Source organism: Triticum urartu, chromosome 1, assembly GCF_003073215.2.
Source record: "Triticum urartu cultivar G1812 chromosome 1, Tu2.1, whole genome shotgun sequence".
Taxonomy (NCBI): Eukaryota; Viridiplantae; Streptophyta; class Magnoliopsida; order Poales; family Poaceae; genus Triticum; species Triticum urartu.
Window position 1 is genome coordinate 395,660,761 of NC_053022.1, and position 18,842 is coordinate 395,679,602.

The 18,842-nt window shown below is 41.8% G+C and overlaps 1 protein-coding gene across 2 annotated transcripts; it reads right to left on the minus strand.

Moving 5' to 3' along the window:
- Positions 1-701: 701 nt before the first annotated feature.
- LOC125514467 (phospholipase D zeta 1) lies at positions 702-17,870 on the minus strand. 2 transcript variants are annotated; one of them, XM_048679810.1, is made up of 20 exons: positions 17,221-17,870; positions 15,078-15,179; positions 12,921-13,039; positions 12,636-12,777; positions 12,337-12,504; positions 12,079-12,252; positions 10,790-11,029; positions 10,592-10,708; positions 9,575-9,714; positions 9,350-9,499; positions 9,096-9,252; positions 8,482-9,015; positions 8,249-8,359; positions 7,732-7,878; positions 7,469-7,666; positions 7,182-7,283; positions 6,174-6,305; positions 1,660-1,725; positions 1,426-1,487; positions 702-1,348 (listed from the first exon to the last, which is right to left on the minus strand). In XM_048679810.1, exons 1-20 carry the CDS (start codon positions 17,503-17,505, stop codon positions 1,099-1,101), a joined length of 3,396 nt encoding a protein of 1,131 aa, XP_048535767.1. In that variant the 5' UTR covers positions 17,506-17,870; the 3' UTR covers positions 702-1,098. The 2 variants fall into 2 exon arrangements, with proteins under 2 accessions (XP_048535767.1, XP_048535775.1); XM_048679818.1 differs by lacking the exons at positions 15,078-15,179; positions 17,221-17,870 and having other exon boundaries at positions 12,636-12,806.
- Between the last annotated feature and the right edge of the window lie 972 nt (positions 17,871-18,842).

Here is an 18,842-nt window from a genome sequence, read left to right on the forward strand (position 1 = left end):
TAACCTTATTACATTAGTTAAAAACGATCACGTACCTTGTGTTAGTTGAGTGCTGATGTAGCTACAAACCATTGATTATTAGAGTTGTGCGTTTGGTGGTCTTGCTGCAGGAAGCTACTCCCTCCGTTCCGAATTACTTATCTTGAATTTGTCTAAATACGGATGTATCTAGACTCATTTTAGTGCTAGATACCTCCGTAGAATTACTTGTCTTGAATTTGTCTAAATACGGATGTATCTAGACTCATTTTAGTGCTAGATACCTCCGTATCTAGACAAATCTAAAACAAATAATTCAAAACGGAGGGAGTACAAAGTTGGTTGTAGCTTGTGTTGGCTGGAGGAAATCTAGTCGACTAGCCCAGATCATGCTAACTGCTAAAGTGGTTCCTTCGAGAGATGTCCAGGAATTCTGTGAGAAACCATGGGCGAAATGTGTACGTAATCATACTCTATTAGGATATGGCTACATAGTATGGACGTAACCCTCGGCTGTTTCTTATTACCAGCTTCTGCCAAAACACATGCAATGACGTTTAATGATTACTGGTGAAGAGGTGCAGGGTACGTGCATCTTCATTCGTTATATCATTCATCTGGGTAAATACATCCTCATTCATAACATCACAGAAACACATCAGTTCAAGATGAGATGATTGTTCTGTCTCGAGAAGATGAAACACAAGACAGCAAAGGTTTCAAAAGTCACACCGGAGATTAATAGTGCATACATTGCAAGGCCAACTAGAATGTACTTATTCTTCAAAATAATTCATAATGTACAACCGAGACAGCTTTGAAGAAAGAGCCTATTCTCTGGACTGGAAAAGCGCCAACTGAACAGGGGCATTTCTCACCTAGAAAAACAAGAGCCATCGAATGAACTAACTATATTCCTATATTCTTTGGTTGGAAAAAGAAGAATCTGAGCACGGGTAATTGCGCAAAAAGAGAGGTCTCCGGTGAATGGGGTATATTTGTAAACTGCCTGACGTGGCCGTATATTTTCTTCATTTCCTGTAAAAACATCTACAAGCTGGCGCCTGTACTATGTACAACTAAGGCACTGAGAGAGCAACTCTTCCATGAAAATCAAACCTAATGGAAAACTTGTGGAGATGTGTAATACTCGCTTTCACTGAAATACGGTCTCAAGTCCTCTTGGCACATGAAATCCAAAGGGAAAGATACAAGGTGGCCTCTGACCAACTGCAATCTCTCCATAGGGTCGGCACCTTTGAGATCGCCATCCTGGTAGGTTTCGAGCTTTTCTTGGGCAACGCCTAGATCAATTGTAGTGTGGCCAATTTTTTCCTTCCAGTAAGCAATGCTTTGCCGAAACTGTGTCCTGTGTGGTTATTATGTTTCAGAGAATGCAATAATAGGATGAAATAATACTGAAATGAAATGGCTGTTGATAAATACCTTGAATGGATGAGATCATTGGGAACACAAGAGAATACATCCTGGTAAATCGTGGTATTTGTCTGCCAGACATGCTCAGGTAATTCAGTAATAAGAATAAAGGAAATCAACAAAAGAATTTGCAAATACCAAATACAATGTAATTTATAGGCAACATCCCATATGCTTAGTAATCATAGTCTTGATTCTTGAATGAACTATGACTTCAGCGTACAACATTTTTGTTTCTCTCACCTTAGCAGTGGCCATCCAGATATTTTTGAACGTCGTATCATCCATAGGATCCATGATGTGGCTAACCTGCAAGAGAAAATGATATTTTGTGAACTTGAATAATGCACAGAATTTTCTTGTACGCTACAATAAAGAGAAAAAATCCTCATCAAGCATGCTTGTGATATACCAAATTCACGTAATTTTCTTTTATCAGGTTTTAACCAAGGCGGTAGGTGAGTTTTAGCCCACACGAAAGAGGTTCGGGCGCAGGATAGTTTTGATCATTTATCTATACATACATCATACAAGTGTGAACATATAAATGTTTTTAGGGATTAGGGTGTCAGTTTTGTTTCTTCGTACTACATTGTATCAGGCCTCTATCGAGGCTGTCCTTTCTCTACCTTTGCAATGAAATGAAATGCAGATGCTTTTGCGTTTTCTAAAAAAAGTATCCAAACACTCAATAAGATCCTAACTAGTCTTAAGGGTTTTGCAGATTATTTCTATTCCTTGAATCAAAACTTCACATGATGTATAATACTCCCTCTGTCCCAAAATACAAGAATGTTTTTAACACTACACTAGTGTCAAAAACGTTCTTATATTATGGGACGGAGGGAGTACATCACTATATTGTATGGGCCTACTCTAATATCGAAGACACTCTTTCACGCCCGCACGCTGGAGCGATCGATCCATCCAAAGCCAAGCGCTCAGCAGACAGCCTTTTCCCTTGGGGCCCACCAGGTGGATCTGATCATGCGCGTGTGGAACGGCTCGTTAACATATGAATCGCTACAAGCCCATCAAATTAGTCAACCACTACTAATCTCTCCCCCCCCCCCTGATTTTCAGGGGGGTAGGGCCCACTGTAAACTATCCAAACCCGCCGGTTTCTCTAAACTATCCCACCCCATCGATGCATTTTCCAAATCGTGCGTTGCCGCGGCCGCGCGTGAATTAGCATCGCCCCTCTAATATGTTCTATAAAAAATAGCACACAAACAACACAAAACAATCAGACAGGCATATGCCCTTGTAGTTGTAAGAGTATCTCTACACCTTCCCCTAAAACTTAACTCCCTGGATAACCTCCCTAAAATTTGAGGGCTTAAACTTTCTTGCACCTAGTTCTTCCCCTAAACTTAACTCCCTATATTTTTCATTTGCTATTTCCTCCATCCTTTTGCATACATAATTCAAAATTTCTTATACACTCCCTATAATTGTAATGTTTCTTATAAACAATTCAAAATTTTGAACAACTCACACATTTCAATAACATTTCCAAAAAAAAGGGCAACCCAATGCATGTAGCTCCCGCTTGCACAGGGTCCGGGGAAGGGTCCGACCACTTTGGGTCTATTGTACGCAGCATTTCCCTACATTTCTGCAAGAGGATGTTTCCAGGACTTGAACCCGTGACCTCATGGTCACAAGGCAGCAGCTTTACCACTGCGCCAAGGCTCCCCTTCTTCAATAACATTTCCAATTGAACAAAAAGCATCAACATAGAGCATCCCAACATAGTTCATCATCAAAAGCCACTGCATCCAACATATTTATCATCAAAAGCAACCACATCCCATCCAAAAGCCACTGCATCCTACATAGTTCGTCAAAAGCCACCGCATCCTACATTTTTCGTCAAAAGCCACCGCGAAAGCCACCACATGTAACATAATCATGCACTCCCATTGCCACCACTACAACTACTACTATCACCACCATAGAACATCGATCTTGCCAACGAGTGAGCTGTCAGTATTGTTTTGTCTTGTTGTCCATCCCGCTTGCATCCATGAACATGATTTGGCACTCTTTGACCTCCTATTGTTCATCTCCACTTAGGTCCTGATTGCAAGCCTACGCTCGCCGGCACACACTTTCCTCTCCTCGGCATCCATCAAGTATGCCTCGGCCAAGGCCTTTGCTCTCAACCTCTCCTCCCCATCACTTTGAGCTCCATCCACCCCACCATCTTCTCTAGCTTGCGTTCAGCCGCCATCTCCTTTGATTATAGCATTAAGTTCTCCTTTGTAGGCACCAAGTGCACCATTCTTCCTCTCCATCTCTTTCTCCCATCCAAACAAGAGCTAGGAGTGGGGCTTCTTCCCCTATCATATCACCCTCACCATCATCCTTGAGATCAGTGGAGACCGAGATCCTCAATCTTAACCTTCTCAATGTTGTTTCAAAGTTCCTCCTCGCCCACTTCTCATTTACCTTGAGCATGGCGAAGCAATGGTGCAAAGTGGTGAATGGCTTGTTACCAAACCACTTGCTCCGATGCTTGTATAGCTCTTGCATGTACGGCCTATACTCATTAATTGAAACTCTACTCAAAGGCGAGCTGTCCTATTACTCAACACAACCGGACCACTGGCTGCAAAAATCTTACTCCCTCCGTTCCAAAATAGATGACCCAACTTTGTACTAATTTTGTACTAAAGTTAGTACAAAGTTGGGTCATCTATTTTAGAACGGAGGGAGTAGATGACAATCCAACGGTGAGCAAGAGAACCTTATATTATGTTGGAGGGAATCAAATCAGGACACTGTGTGCATAGTATTCCTCAATCCTTTTCCAAAAGGTTTCCTTTGTTTGATCGGCTCCAACAGTGGGCATCAAGGGAGATGTTCAGCCAAGCATAGCACCAAGTCTCATCCTCCTCGGGCTCGTAGTTCACTAATCTTGTTAGCTTCTTCGTAATATGCAGGTCGATCTCCTCCAATTTGGGACTACCATTTCTCCCTCTTGGGATTTCATCCGCCATAGACAAGGGAATTTCCTCGAGCCCGATGGTGTTAGATTCATCGAACGCCACCATGGAAGCAAGTCTTGTCTTCTTGGCTTTTCGCTTCGGTTTGTTCAAATGCAAAAATCCATCACCACATTTGAGCATCGCAGCTTCCAAGTTGCATATCCATCACTAATTTACAATGCACCAGAGAGTTTGATAAAGAAAAAAAGAGAGAAAATTACCAATCGGACAATGTGTCAAACACCTAGTGGGCGGAATCGACGACGCTGGCATTGGTGACCTCAGTTGGTGCCGAAGGGGCAATGGAGGCATAGTTCAAAAAAAGGTTGTTAGGTGCTCGGCCCTAGGCGCTCAAAAAGGCGGCCAGCGAGGTCCTCTGTTGAGAAATCAGCCCTCTTTGGTGAGGAATCATGTTCTCGGGCGAGAAATCAATCTACCCATTGAGGATTTGACCTACCCAGTGAAGATTCATCCTCACCGTCGAGGATTTGACCACTCCCGCGGGGTTGAGATCCATGGGTGCAACAAGGGAGAGAGGAAGAGGGAGAGGTGCCATGAGGAGGATCCCTAGAATTTCTATCCACTATGTATCCACGAGAGGTTTTAATGAGAAGAGGATAAATGGGCCGGTGCTTTAATGGGCTAGGTCAGCCCATCTGGCTTATTTCTTCACACTGTAGTGATTGTGTACGGAACGCCTAATCGCACCTAAGCAACGCATAAGCTATCAAGGCAGAAGTAGGTGGCCAAATTACGCCTAGCGCTTTTTTGAACTTTGAGTGGAGGGGGCGTCAGAGGGGGCGATGGCGACAGCAGCCTTCTCCCGAACCGCCGCACCATCCTTCGACTTGCCCGGCCTTTGGCATTGCTTCTTCACTACATTCGGGGAATGGGAGGGCGGCCAGGTGTAGAGGAGGGTGTGTGGATGGTCCCACATGCGGCTGCACCGGGCAGCAAGACCTTGCCCTACCGTTTCCATGGCAAGAGGAGTCGGAGCCGAAGGATTCGATGGGAACAAAGACATCCATTCCCACGGCGGAGGGCGCCAACTCGACATCGCGCGGCGGCGGCGGGAGGCGGTTGAGCATGAAAGTTCTTAGGAAGTTGCTCAGTTGGAGTAAATTTGGGCAGGAATTGCTCAGCTCAAGGGTTAACTCCACAAATTTTAGGGGGTTAAATATATAAGGAGAAGGTCTAGGGGGTTAAAGTTCTTTTTAGGGGGTTAAATATATAAGGAGAAGGTCTAGGGGGTTAAAGTTCTTAGGGAAGTTTTTGGGTGAAGGGCCGGAGATGCTCTTAGCATTGGAAAAACAGGCTTGTAACTCAGCGTCTACTAAAGATAAATGGACTGGGTGCACAAGACATACCAGGAAGCACAGACATAAAGATGGTAAACAACAGGATAATGCACATCCTTAATCACTTCTACCTAAAATCGTGGCTTTCAGCCTAACATCCGTATATTATGCCTCCATCTATTACTAAATTGATGTCAGTTCAGAATGTATGCGGTACAAAATAACAAATATTTGAACAAGAAAATACACACATATACTTTGTCTTGTGGAAATGATATTAGTATATTTCTAATCAGAAGTACTTCTATAACATAATAGCTAATAAGTTTTCAAATAAAAATGTGAAAAAGATTATTAGTCAAAAGGTGTATTCTAGACCATTTCGATGTCCTAAACATCTATTAGGATTTACTATTAAGAAAGTTACCAAGCGCAAAGAGTGAGAGCAAAAAAACATAGTCCAAACCTCTCCGCGATGAAGGCCAAGGTGCTCCGCCCAGAGAGAAAGCCGTAGGCTGAGAGAGAATTTACCAGCTTCCCAATGTCTCCCATCCATTTTGGAATTAACAACTTCTTTATCTTCGATGACCACAGCAATCTGGAAGTCGCAGGAGAAAAGCATCATGTAACCCACTTCCATCACCAACACATTACTTAAGTATAAGTAATTTACCGAAGACACTATAAAGGGAGGTCAAGCTCCATGGAGCTCTTTATTTTGAAATTTTTGAAATCATATTTTGAAGTTCCAAAAAATTCTAAAAAAGATCACACGTTCATACGGATGTATAATACTCCCTCTGTAAAGAAATATAAGAGCGTTTAGATCACTTATATTTCTTTACAGAGGGAGTGCATGTATAAAAATTGAAGATGGTATTCATTATGGTGAGAGCTACAGAAAAAGACAATCGTGATTTTGAAAAGGATGAACAGTGTCCGCACTGTTCACTATTAAAAATGCACGAACTTGTCTTTTTTGTGTAGCTCTCACCATAATGCACTAAATCGTCAAACTTTACACACATGTAAAACACATCCATATAAACGTTTATGATTTTTTCCAGAATTTTTTGGAACTTTAAAATGTGATTTTTGATGGAGCTCGTCCTCCAAAATGCCCTACTCGTGATTAAAACATTACTTAGTTATAAGCGATTTACACATTTAGTTAGTTACAGGCAATTTACACATTGCTTAGGTATAAGCGATTTGCTATTGACTAAATACAGTTAACAATGCAGAAAATACTTGCCACGAAAGCAAAAAAAAATAGTAGTCTGGTTAGAAGTTAGGCTACTCTTAAAGTGATAGGAAGCTGAAATGAAGTGTATTTTTATAACCATTTTAAATGTTGCATCGGCTCTACATTGCAGAATAAGGACTGTTGACCGAATTCAATCTTATAAAACAGGACCAGCATACAAAATACACTGTGCATTATACACAGAAAAGGAATCTGAGAAATACATACCTCAGAATCCCTTGATCCAAGCAAGCTTCTATCATTTATGTTAGCTGAACCAATCAATGCAATGCGGTCATCAATGATCATTAACTTGCTGTGTACATAAATCTGTAAGGCAGATCGTGTTAAAAGGAATTTATGTGATAAATAGTAAAAAAGCATCATGGCAACAAGCACTACAACGACATTGGCTTGTTATATCATAAACAAAATATATGGAAGCCAAATGAACAAGATTCAGCACCCTGGAGGGACACAAAACATGCTCCCAGACTCAAAAATATTGACATTACCTGGCTAGTAACCACGGGACCTCCATCAGTTAGCCTACCATGTGCTCTGAGACCATGAAAGGAAATATAGTCATGGGCCTTAAGACCAATCACATCATACAGATTCTGCAGTATCGAATTAGGGCCTCTACAGATAGTCCGGTACTGCCAGTGCATAATTGCCCTCACAGATGCAGCTCCACCATCATCAATGCCTCCCTACCATGAGATTATTTCAATAACAGAGAAACAGCGCAATCCTTATTCCTGTAGCAGAAAATTACCTGAAAACCCGGTAAAAGGGGTATAACGATGATGGCTTTAAAGCGCTTTTTCTCTCTCTCTGCTCGAAGTATACGCCTGTACAATGCTTCCAACACACGGTTTTTAATTGTGTCATCCCCTGAAAGGCCTGATATGAAAAACTGATTCTGCAAAAGGCCAACCAAAAGGATGTTTAGATAATATGCCAGTATACTTACAATTCACTCGTAAAAAACACTCCGATTACAAACTTTAAAATGCATGTGTAAAATGTGATATTTTTGTTACGCTGCAGAAAATGTATCATCTAAATCACACTAATCACCACAAATACATAGAAATAAGAAAGTAACAAGAACGCATGGTGAATATCACTTTACAGTATTATCTAGTATTCCCTCTGTAAACAAATGTAGGATGTTTTTGCAGTTTAAATTGAAATGCAAAAACGTCTTACATTTGTGAACAGAAGGAGTAAAAACTACTGACAATTTGAATTGAGTTTACTTGTTAAAAGTTCAAACAATGAATACAGACCTCAATGTATACAAAGTGTTCTGCCTTTTCAATTAGAGAAAAGTAGGCATTGTGGATACTTCCTTCAATTTGAGTGGTTCCAGCTGACCATTGACCAACACTTCTAATAACCTGAGCAAAAACATTGATAAATTAAATAAACTGGAGATATGCAATGCAATTGATATACATGAACCTCATTCCTCAGTTTCACCAAATATTTTGAAATCTATTGCATAGTACCAAAACACTACCTGACAACGACAAGTTGCCCTTGGTCCAACTTGCCCAATGTCAAGTACTGAAGCAACTTGATCTCCTTGCTCCTGCCTCTCCCACCATTTCTTATCCATGTGATGCCTATCTTCTTTCGGTGAATCAAAACGCCTAATAGTTGCAGACTCCGGGGAACTGAGATTGTCTACAAAACCTCTCATAGGTAAATCCTGACGAGAAGCGTCGAATTTTGCCTTTCGGTTGAGCAAAGGCTGTTTGAAGCCTGTTTTGTTTGCGTTATCTGCCTGGTTAATGTCAAAGCCAGTCATCGCTAAATCTCCATCAGGCAATGCCTGAGGTTCAAGCTCTTGAGGTAAAAGTAATGGAACGTCCTGACTTGATGCACTTGATGCCAAGGAGGCTGTCTTTTTAACATCAACATTCTCATCATGATTTTGCTTACCCTCAGCCTCACCATTTGCTTCTTTACTTCTGCCCTTGTAATGTGGAATAACCATGTGGTGATGAGGCATCAGCAACGGAATTGCTTGCTCATTTGGAGCTTTATTCCTCTGGGAAAAGTAACAGTAAATTTACAACAAGAAGTGGGCAAACGCTTTCTCTGATGAGCAGATCAATGGAGCAAACTAACCTTTGAGTAATTCCAGCGCTGGACAAAATGCCTTGCTACATCCCGACAAGGTGGACCGTACAGAGCACACTGGACGTCATGCCATGGCATACGAGGATATTTAGTACGGTCAAGTTCATCTTTTGCTGAGTCCTCCCAAGAATTCGGCTCAGATTCCCTTACGTACAAGAGATTAAATTTAGGTATATTTACAAAGGAAGCATATGGGAAGTTCAGAATATCTAAAGCTATGGATAAAAGATTAAATTACTTACCTAGGGTTGTAGTAGTCTTTCCCTGGCCATATCGTAGAAGGAACATCGGTAACTTTGTGGTCAGGACTATCATAGCGACCAAAGCACAGATCAAGTCCTCCAATATAGCAGACTTGATTATCGACAATCACAATTTTCTCATGATGTGACCTTAAAGTTAATAAACAATTAAATTGTCAGAGTTTCCCTAATAACATAGCAAAAAGTTGAAAAAATCAGCCGTACCACAAGTATACACCACTTGAGAAATGATCTGGGTAGCGCAGAACTTTAACATTCTCATGAATGTTAAGTAGCCTGTTTTTACTGTACAAGCTATTAATTTTCAAGGCAAGTGCAACCTCCTTATACATTAGAATGTAAATCTGCAAAAGAAAGTACACAATTCATTAGTTAGTAATTATCAGTTTATATCAACAGTCAGATATTACTTCATGCTAAAACAAATATGGTACGAAGTCAACTTAACTTCTTCAACAGCAATCCCTTTATTTATCTATAAGTTTCCATTTTGTAAAAAAAAAATACCCACGTAAGCAAGTTTTTATTCTTAGTCTCCGATGCACGTCTTTGACTATGACTTTATCATCGTGTACTAGCCTAAAAAACTATCAAGGAAAATCCAATGACAGTATTTTCCTGTCTATAATACTATATACAGGAAAAATAAATAAAAAACATTCAGTTATTCACATATGGGACCTGTACATGAATGGTATTTATGTCAAAAGATGTTTTACAAATCATATTGCCTATGGGTTGCAAAATCTCTTCTGCGGTCTCAACATCAATGGTAATGAGTAGCTTATCACTTGCAGCATGCACAAAAAGAAAGTCAACATCAATGGTAATGAGTAGCTTATCACTTGCAGCATGCACAAAAAGAAAGTAAGGATGAGAATGCACTCTGCTCAAAAAAGGATGAGAATGTATTGAGAGCAAAGAGGCTAAAATGACGGGGTATTTTCTACATGCTGCCTAACTTGTGGAGGTGTTTTTGTATTCTTGTTTGACCTTGTGAGGTCAGAATAAACGTTTATAATACAAATGAGATATCTTCAGATGATTATACTTGGGATAACTTATGAAGCAGCATATTTGCCAAAGTATATGATATAGAAATCTGCAACTCATGGATTGGCATATATAACTAGAAGTGGTGACGATGATAGTTCAAATATCACACACTTCATGAGTTCACCTAGCAAGTTCTGATTAGAAAATATAAAGCAACTACAATACCTGCACACCCTGCTTCGCTCTTGCTTCCAGTAGAGCATCAAGCCTAGATGACCCATGATGTTCGAAGGGACGTCGGAGATACAATTCTGGGCAGAGCCACCAGCCAGCAATAAATATCTGAATCAAATTTCAATTATCTTAGACTTATGTAAGATGGCAGATACATTCCTGTCAAGTAACTGGAAATAAAAAATAAACCTCGGATTTAGCATGCTCAATCGAGGAAGCAATTGCTTCAAATCCAGCTTGCCCATCTATAAACCACTGTGCCATACTCCCATCTTCCAACAGGCCCCTTGGTGGTGCAAATGAACCAAAACGATGAGGGTAACACCAGCCCTCTGGAGGTTGTCTAGCAGCATTGATTGCAGTAACCCAATCCTTAACCTTAGACGAGCTTTTTGTTCGTAACTTAATTGTCCGGCCACCAGAGGATACCTTTCACCAGTGAATAGCATTAACAGATTCAGGCTTGACAGAATATTGGCTACCAATTATCTTGCTAACTCTAAAAAAGGTTGCCAACTGCAAGTTTTGGCATCGGCTTGCCTAAACATTGTCTAGCCAATTTTTTGGTAGCAAATCAACCATGCCTCAAATTTGTACTACCAGGTTCATTGGGAATTTGTGCTGTTTTTTATGAGCGTATGCAATATAAGTATTTAACTACAGAAGTACTCCATAAAAGAGCAACAAGCTTCTGCAGTCTTTTACGCGATAATGCCACAATCTCCTGCCTTCACTAAACATATCAACTTATTCAAAATGGTTGTGGAATAACAATAAATTTTGTATCACAAGGGGAAGCGATAGAGACAAATTAATCTCATAAAGTGATAAATATCACATGTTAACTACAATTTCATGTTCCAAGTCTCATACTAACAGCTAAAACAGTGTCACTCTTACAACAGGATGTCAATTTAACAAGACTCGACATTCAGCTATACATCCAGATGTTACAGACGAATGTTCATTAAGATCTATCCCACAAAGGCAGACAGTAACAATCTAGTAAGCCTCTTTTTGGCATTCAATGGCTATCCAGAAGCAATTATAGTATTCTGCCGTTAGCCGTTAGATAACTATTTGATAGCATCTTCTTTAGACTCATAACAGCAAATTTATAGGTACATTTTAGTGAATATTTCTGTAAATAACTAAACTTCATAAGGCAGCACTACAAAACACAACAACCACACACTGACCATAACCGACATTTCCCGTGTAACTTCTTCAACTGCTCATAAAATTTTGCAGCAACTTATGTGGCACTTTCAAAAGATGGCTAGACATACTTGATATTACAGAACTAATAAAGTTGGTAGGCCCGAGATAATGAGACATGGTATTTCTTAATTTGTAGCCTAGTAAAGTTGCTTCTGGTAAAATGTGTTGAATTTGCATGGACTTTGTAGCAATTGCACGAGGTCATGTCAAACAAATATGCTAAGTGAACACAGGAGATTATAATATGAAAAGTGCACCTGGAATCCAAAATGCAATGGGTTGCGTTCTTTGATCTCCTTTGCTAGAGAGATTTGACCTTCTCCATTTATATCCATATGTGGCAATGCGTCAAAAATAATGACATCCAAAAGCTTTGGGTCAAAAGGATCTTTGAGTAAAGCCAAGAATCCTGGCTTCAGGACAACCCAAACCTATTGGCAAAACATTCAATTGAATATATCAGATACAATGATAACAAAATAGCAAACTTGAACAACAAAAATTCTGCTTGATACCTTTTGCCAGCTGCTCTTGCAACAACTAAACAATCCACATGAACAACATTTCTCCTTATGGCCCTTCTGAATTTTTGGCAAGTGGCCAATTGAAACATAATCTTCTTTTAGCTTAGGCCCGTATTCCGGCAAAAATGACAAACATGATACCTCCAAAAATTTGCAAACCTGCATTTTTTTTGGAAGAATTTTAAGACTAGGACATAAATTAAGAAGATACAACATAGGTTGCTCTGATGGGCTTTTTAATGCTTAATAACTGCTGGAATTGACAAAGTGGATGTACAAAGGATTTGTACCTCCCGTGAGTTGACAATATCCAAGTTTCCAAAAAAATGGTTAAGATATTCTTGCATGGCAACTTTTGCTCGGTCAGAAATTGAGTGTTGGCGTCCAAGAGCTGGTCGAATGACGGGCAAAACAGCAATTGAAGGAACATTTCTGCCACAACAGGTTCAGTGTCTTGCTTACTGCATGCATGGGATAACATATGGAGACTCAACTGCTCTAAATCAACTTTTGGGATTTTACAAAGCATCTGTACATCAGTCATTCCAGCTTCATGAATATAAAAAGATGTTTACCTATTTCTGATGGAGCTTTCATCGGGTTGCGAAGGAACATTTACGTCGTCCACTTCATCCTCATCATGTACTACTGGCATATGATCCCCAATTCCCAAATTTTGGAGCCATTCTTTGACCTTAAATCACAGTATATAAAGATTAACTCAGTGCTCTAGGATTTAAGTGGATTATTTTCCATCATACTGACAGTTATCCAAGTGTTAACTGATTTAGAGTGGCAGAATTCAATAAAAGAGAGTAAGAAGGCATGTGAGAAAAAAAATATGTATTGAACTTCCTTGTTTGCAGTATCATATTAGAGAAACTTTTTTGAACTCATTAGATAACTTGAGAACAAAAAACTTGATTAACTGGTAAAAAAAATGTGTATCTGGATACACTAAGCAGGCTAGGAACGATAGCACGTAAAGAACCACGAGTTTCAAATTGTTCCTTGTTTCCTAGCTTACACAATCAATGCCAACTCTCAGTTTTGTTGATGTCTGAAACCACGTAATAATCCAAACAACCTAATCCAATTCACTGGATACATAATGGATGTCCTATATTCCCTCCTATTTTCAAGCACATATTTGTTCCTCCCTCACCTATTGTTGCTTCTTTTGTACGAATGACATTGCTATCATAACTTGTGAAAACTAAATGGGCCTACCTCGTTTGTGTTGATGTGTTGTTTCACATGTGTTTGTGTGCGTGCAGCGGCAGTGGACTATTATGCCCCCAAACACTTGTATATATGTTGTTTCTCCTCTTATCCTCTTATGCTGTGTTTGGATGTCTGTATTGGGCCCTCGAATTGGATTTGGTATTAAGCTACCCCCAATACAGGTGTTTGGATGTACTCTGAAACAACAGACGGAAACGGTAACGAATACAGAGCAGTTTTCGCTCGCATGCGCCCACTCCTCGCGGCAATTCGAAGGGTTGCACCTCCGATTTCAGCCGTATTGACTCTGGCCCGCAAAAGAAAACGTTTCGGGCCTTTTTTCGTTCCTCCGTCCCTCCACCACAAGAGAAAGAAGGACTGGGAGAGGACGGCGGCGCCCAGGCAGATCGAAGGTGGTGCACGTCGACGCCCTTCTGTTCCCTTCTTCCTCCGCCGCCGATCCTTCCCTCCTCCGGCGCCACCCCTTCCCGTTTTCTCCTGCCATGCTCGCCGCGGCCAGATCCCATCTGACCTCTCTTGGCCGCGTCTGCAGTCCCCTCCGGCGCCACCCCATACCTTCCTCCCCGACACTGCGGTGGCCCACCACTGGAGCCCATCTCTTCTACCTCGGTCCTTCTCAGCCGCCCCATCTTGTCTAGCCACAGTGGCCGTCAACACGGGTCCCCTTCTTCCACCATCAGCACGGCTCCCCTTCTTCCTCCACCATTCTTCCCTACCTCCTGGTCCTCCTCTGCCCAGCTAGCCACAACTCAATTTCTTCTTCTTCCCACCCCTGGCCTCTTGTTCTCATTCATTTGCTAATCACCAATGTATCCTCTTGCAGGTTTGGCCTAATAATTTGTGTTTGCTTTTGCATCAATATTATATGGTGTCGTCCTGGATTTCTAGAATAATTGGTTTTCTTTTTTTGCTAGATAATCATCCAATTATAGTCACACATTATACAACTTCTATTTTGATGCATATACTAATGTTGCTATGCAATTCCATAGTTTGACATCCAAACATGATTTCGTATTGAAACCTCAGTAGGATTCCGTGAGCCAATTCAATTAACACCCAAACAATCGAATTTCTATTCATGACCATTACAGTTTCGCAGCTGAATTGGAATTGAAACGAATACAATACGGCAGCCTCCAATAGACATCCAAACACAGCATTATTGAAAGATATACAAAAGCTTTTTGCACTTTCTCTATAAAGAATGGATCTAGTTCAGTATGAAACAACATTACTCAACTTAGGACATAATAGGAATACAATAATTATAGAGTTTGTTACTCCCTCTGGCACTGTCCACTATATACTGAATTCTACTCCCTCCGTTCCAAATTACTTGTCTTGGATTTGTCTAGATACGGATGTATCTAGACTTATTTTAGTGCTAGATACCTCCGTATCTAGACAAATCTAAGACAAGTAATTCGGAACAGAGGGAATAGTTCTAAAAGGTCGACATTAATCAAGATAGCCATGTAACCAACCTGTTCCTGCTTCTCGTGGAATTCTTCAAGAAATTCACGTCGCTTCAATGCAAAGTGTAGATAGAGAACCTGGGAGGCTTTCTTAAAAAGACGCCACCTAAACTGATAGAAGTAGTGAACATTATTTAGTCCACATATGACGCATCTGTATTTAATGGAATAATAATAGCAGAACACATATTAGGAGGGAATAGGCATCACAAGTAGCAAGTACTCCCTCTGTAAAGAAATATAAGAGCGTTTGGATCACTAAAGTAGTGATCTAAACGCTCTTATATTTCTTCTTTAGTGATCTAAACGCTCTTATATTTCTTTACGGAGGGAGTACCTATTTGGTTAAATACCTAACAAAAAATCATGATTTTCGCTACTCCCTCCTTCCATCTATATAGGGCCTAATGCGTTTTTCAAGACCGCCTTTGACTATTGATAAAATTAATACTACATAACATGCATAATGTGAAAATTATATCATTGAAAGCTCCTTTCACATACGAATTTGATGATGTGCTTTGTGTAAGTTGCATGTCATATATTATTGCTCTAACATTTGGTCAAAGTTAGTCTCGAAAAACGCATTAGGCCCTATATAGATGGAAGGAGGGAGTAGGTATTTGAGCAAATACAAACACTAGGGTCGCAAGAAATTCCAGGGCACATGTGTCCCATGGGTTCTTTCTCTAGCGACAGCTTAGTGTTTGCTCGTGCGTTTATGAACATGTGCACTTGTACGATGTATCATTAAGTTCTATTAACTTTGAACTTATTACAAACTTATGCTCCAGATAGTACCCTACTGCATGTTAAAGGTATCTGATGCAAAAGGTAGCAGAATCTGTTTTCACAACCTGTTGACCACTAAATCATGCACCAAATTATTAAGGAGTAAGGACAGATAGGTCAGCAATCAACACTATGGTTATTTTGTAATGTAAGGGGTCAAAATGGTTGAAATATATTAATTTAGGATGCATTCCTTTGATATACAAACTGATGCAAGTATCAGTTATTAGCCATGCATGTCCAGCAATTTCTTTAATATCTTCTAAAGAATCAAGTTCTATGTCTGAAATTGGTCTATCCAAGTCAAAAAGACGTGTAAACGCTAAATAATCATCCAAGAACCCAAGAAGGACAGGAATGGTTATTTTTGTCCAAGAACTTGAGACGAGATGCCTACCGCTGACATGGAACGTTAGAAGTTATTGGGTAAACAAAAAAGTTTTCCCATAAGAAGTTGGCACATTTTACATCACGAATCCTTTGTACTCAATAAGGATAACAACAGCTATCCATGAAATTTTATCTGAAAGCCCAATTCATGAAATAGATGCAGTCCTAAGTTTTTGTAACCAAATGAAAACTCAGCACTTTCAGCAAATTTTATAAGGAAGAAAATCACCAAAGTTCTAGTTAGTAGTTTGTGAGCGAGTATTGGCACAATGTTGCACTTGCACCTGCGAGGGTAGCTCTTTACTATCCAAATTTCATATACACGTCCAGCTATGAGACACCAAACATGTCCATGGACATTCTGAACGTAAACCCATCATTGCTAAGTAGCCTGGGCCATCGTTTCAGACGAACTGAAACTGTGTTTACCCGAATCGCATTTGAGCCAACAAATAACCTGACGCAATTTCATACTGTACTTGGAGGCCTCGCCTTGTAACACCAAACCATGAAGGTCGCGCACCCGACAACACAATAGGCACACCCTACTAGCAATGTCATCAGTCGGAGAAAATTGAATATAACAACTCAAATGCTCGTGTTCATGTCCCGCCATTAGCATACTGGATTACTGGCCACTCAAATCAACTGATGGCGTGAAAACCTGGAACCAAACGAAGCAATTGAGGCAACAACCAGAAGCGTAGCTACAACGACAGTAAGTGCTGTCTAATTAAACTGGGGCGCCTAACTTGATCATAGATTTTGGCCACGCAAAATTTCGGACTAATCAGCAGCATCGCATGGCACCGAATTCGCACGACTTCCCAGGAACCCGAGCAGAGTCGGGCATCACCGATGGGAGGTAGGAAATGTTCGGAATCGTAAACCGGAGAAGAGAGGGGGGGGGGGGGGGGGGGGGGGGGGGGGGGGGGGGGGGGGGGGGGGGGGCGCAGGAGGATCCGCGGACCTGCTTGTAGTTGATCTCGATGGTGTAGGAGAGGAGCATGGGGGTGATGTCGCCGGCGTCGGGGCGCGAGACGGAGAAGATGGTGGCGCGCGGGAGCTCCTCGAACACCCGCGTGGCCTCGGACAGCCGGAACGACGCCGACGCCGCGAGGACCTCCGGCCGCCGCGCCGGCGCCGACGGCGAGGACGAGGACGAGGCCGACGCGTCCCCCTCGGCGGCGGGCTCCGGCTGCATCCGCTCGTACCGGTGGCCGTGGCGCTCCGCCGGCAGGCGCTCCATGTTCATGGAAGCTGCGCGGAGGGGGAACAACAGGTCGGACGGGGCTCGTCCGATCTGGCTGGACGGCGAATTCCCCCGGGCTGTGATACCGATTTGGCTGGTCTCCTTCGGGGTGCGGGAGTGGGCCGGCAGGAAAGCAGGGGCGGAACGCGAAAAGGACGTCAAATTTCCAGGTTGGACTGCCGAATTGGACGAGGAAAATTACAAAATCCAGGAACGCGGCCGGGAGGACGGGGGAATTCTCATCAAATCAAAAGGAACAGAGGAAGAACATGGAGGAATTCGGGTTTGGGGGACGGGAGAATCACGGAGCGTCGTGTGTGGGACCGGCTTGGGGAGGTGCACGCGTCGGTCTTCCACGGACGCCGGGAGAAGCAGCGCCTTTCCAGATCTTTTTTTTTAAGCTAACCTTTCCAAACTTCGGTGGAGTCGGGACCGGTGGAAACGGACAGCAGGTCGGCAAAAGACGTACATAACTTATTGCCACGGGCCCATTTGAACATACACACAGATAATAGTACGTCTAAAGAATTAGTGACATAGTGTATTTAGAGCATCTTTGATTCGCGGGATTTTCAAAACGCGAAAATAGGGAAAATGTAGGTAGAGTAGCATGCCATCTTCGCTGCTACTTCCTCCGTTCTGAATTACTTGTCGCGGGTATGGATGTATCTAGATATATTTTAGTTTTAAATACATCCATCTCTGCGACGAGTAATGTGGAACGGAGGAAGTACATGATTGTGAGGATGTTCGATTGTGCACTTGAAAACTGATTGTGCGCACGAAAACGGAAGATTATTTCAAAAAATTGGAGTACTTGAAAAACAAATCCTATGAAATCCAGTGTAGATGAATTCTAAAGAAAAAATCTTATGGTTTGACATCTTACAAATCAAACAACCCACATAAAAAAATCCTAAGTGTTAGAATCCTCCAAAAAATTCCTATCAAACAAAAAAGAATCCTCGAAAATTTCTTCACAAATCTTTCGAATCAAAGAAGCCCTCATTTGAGTGGTCACCTGAAACCTACCCCATTGCCACCCTCCTCTAGCAACAAGGGGGTGAAAACCTTCCACCACGCCGCCTCCCTCCCCATCATCTCCCTCCTCTCGACGCCATATCAGCGAAGCCATGCAGGTTCCGATGACTGGGGGGCATCTCTCCTAGATGCATCTCCTGCTCATGAGTTGGCCCTCGAGGCGGTGCTGTGTGGTGCTGCAGTGGGGGGCTGCCGGGGTGGTGGCTGTCCCTCGGCATGCGGCGAAGGCACTTGTGTTGTGGCATGGCAGTGTGTCATGGTGAACGTCTGGAGGTCGCGGGCAGCACGGACTGTTTGGG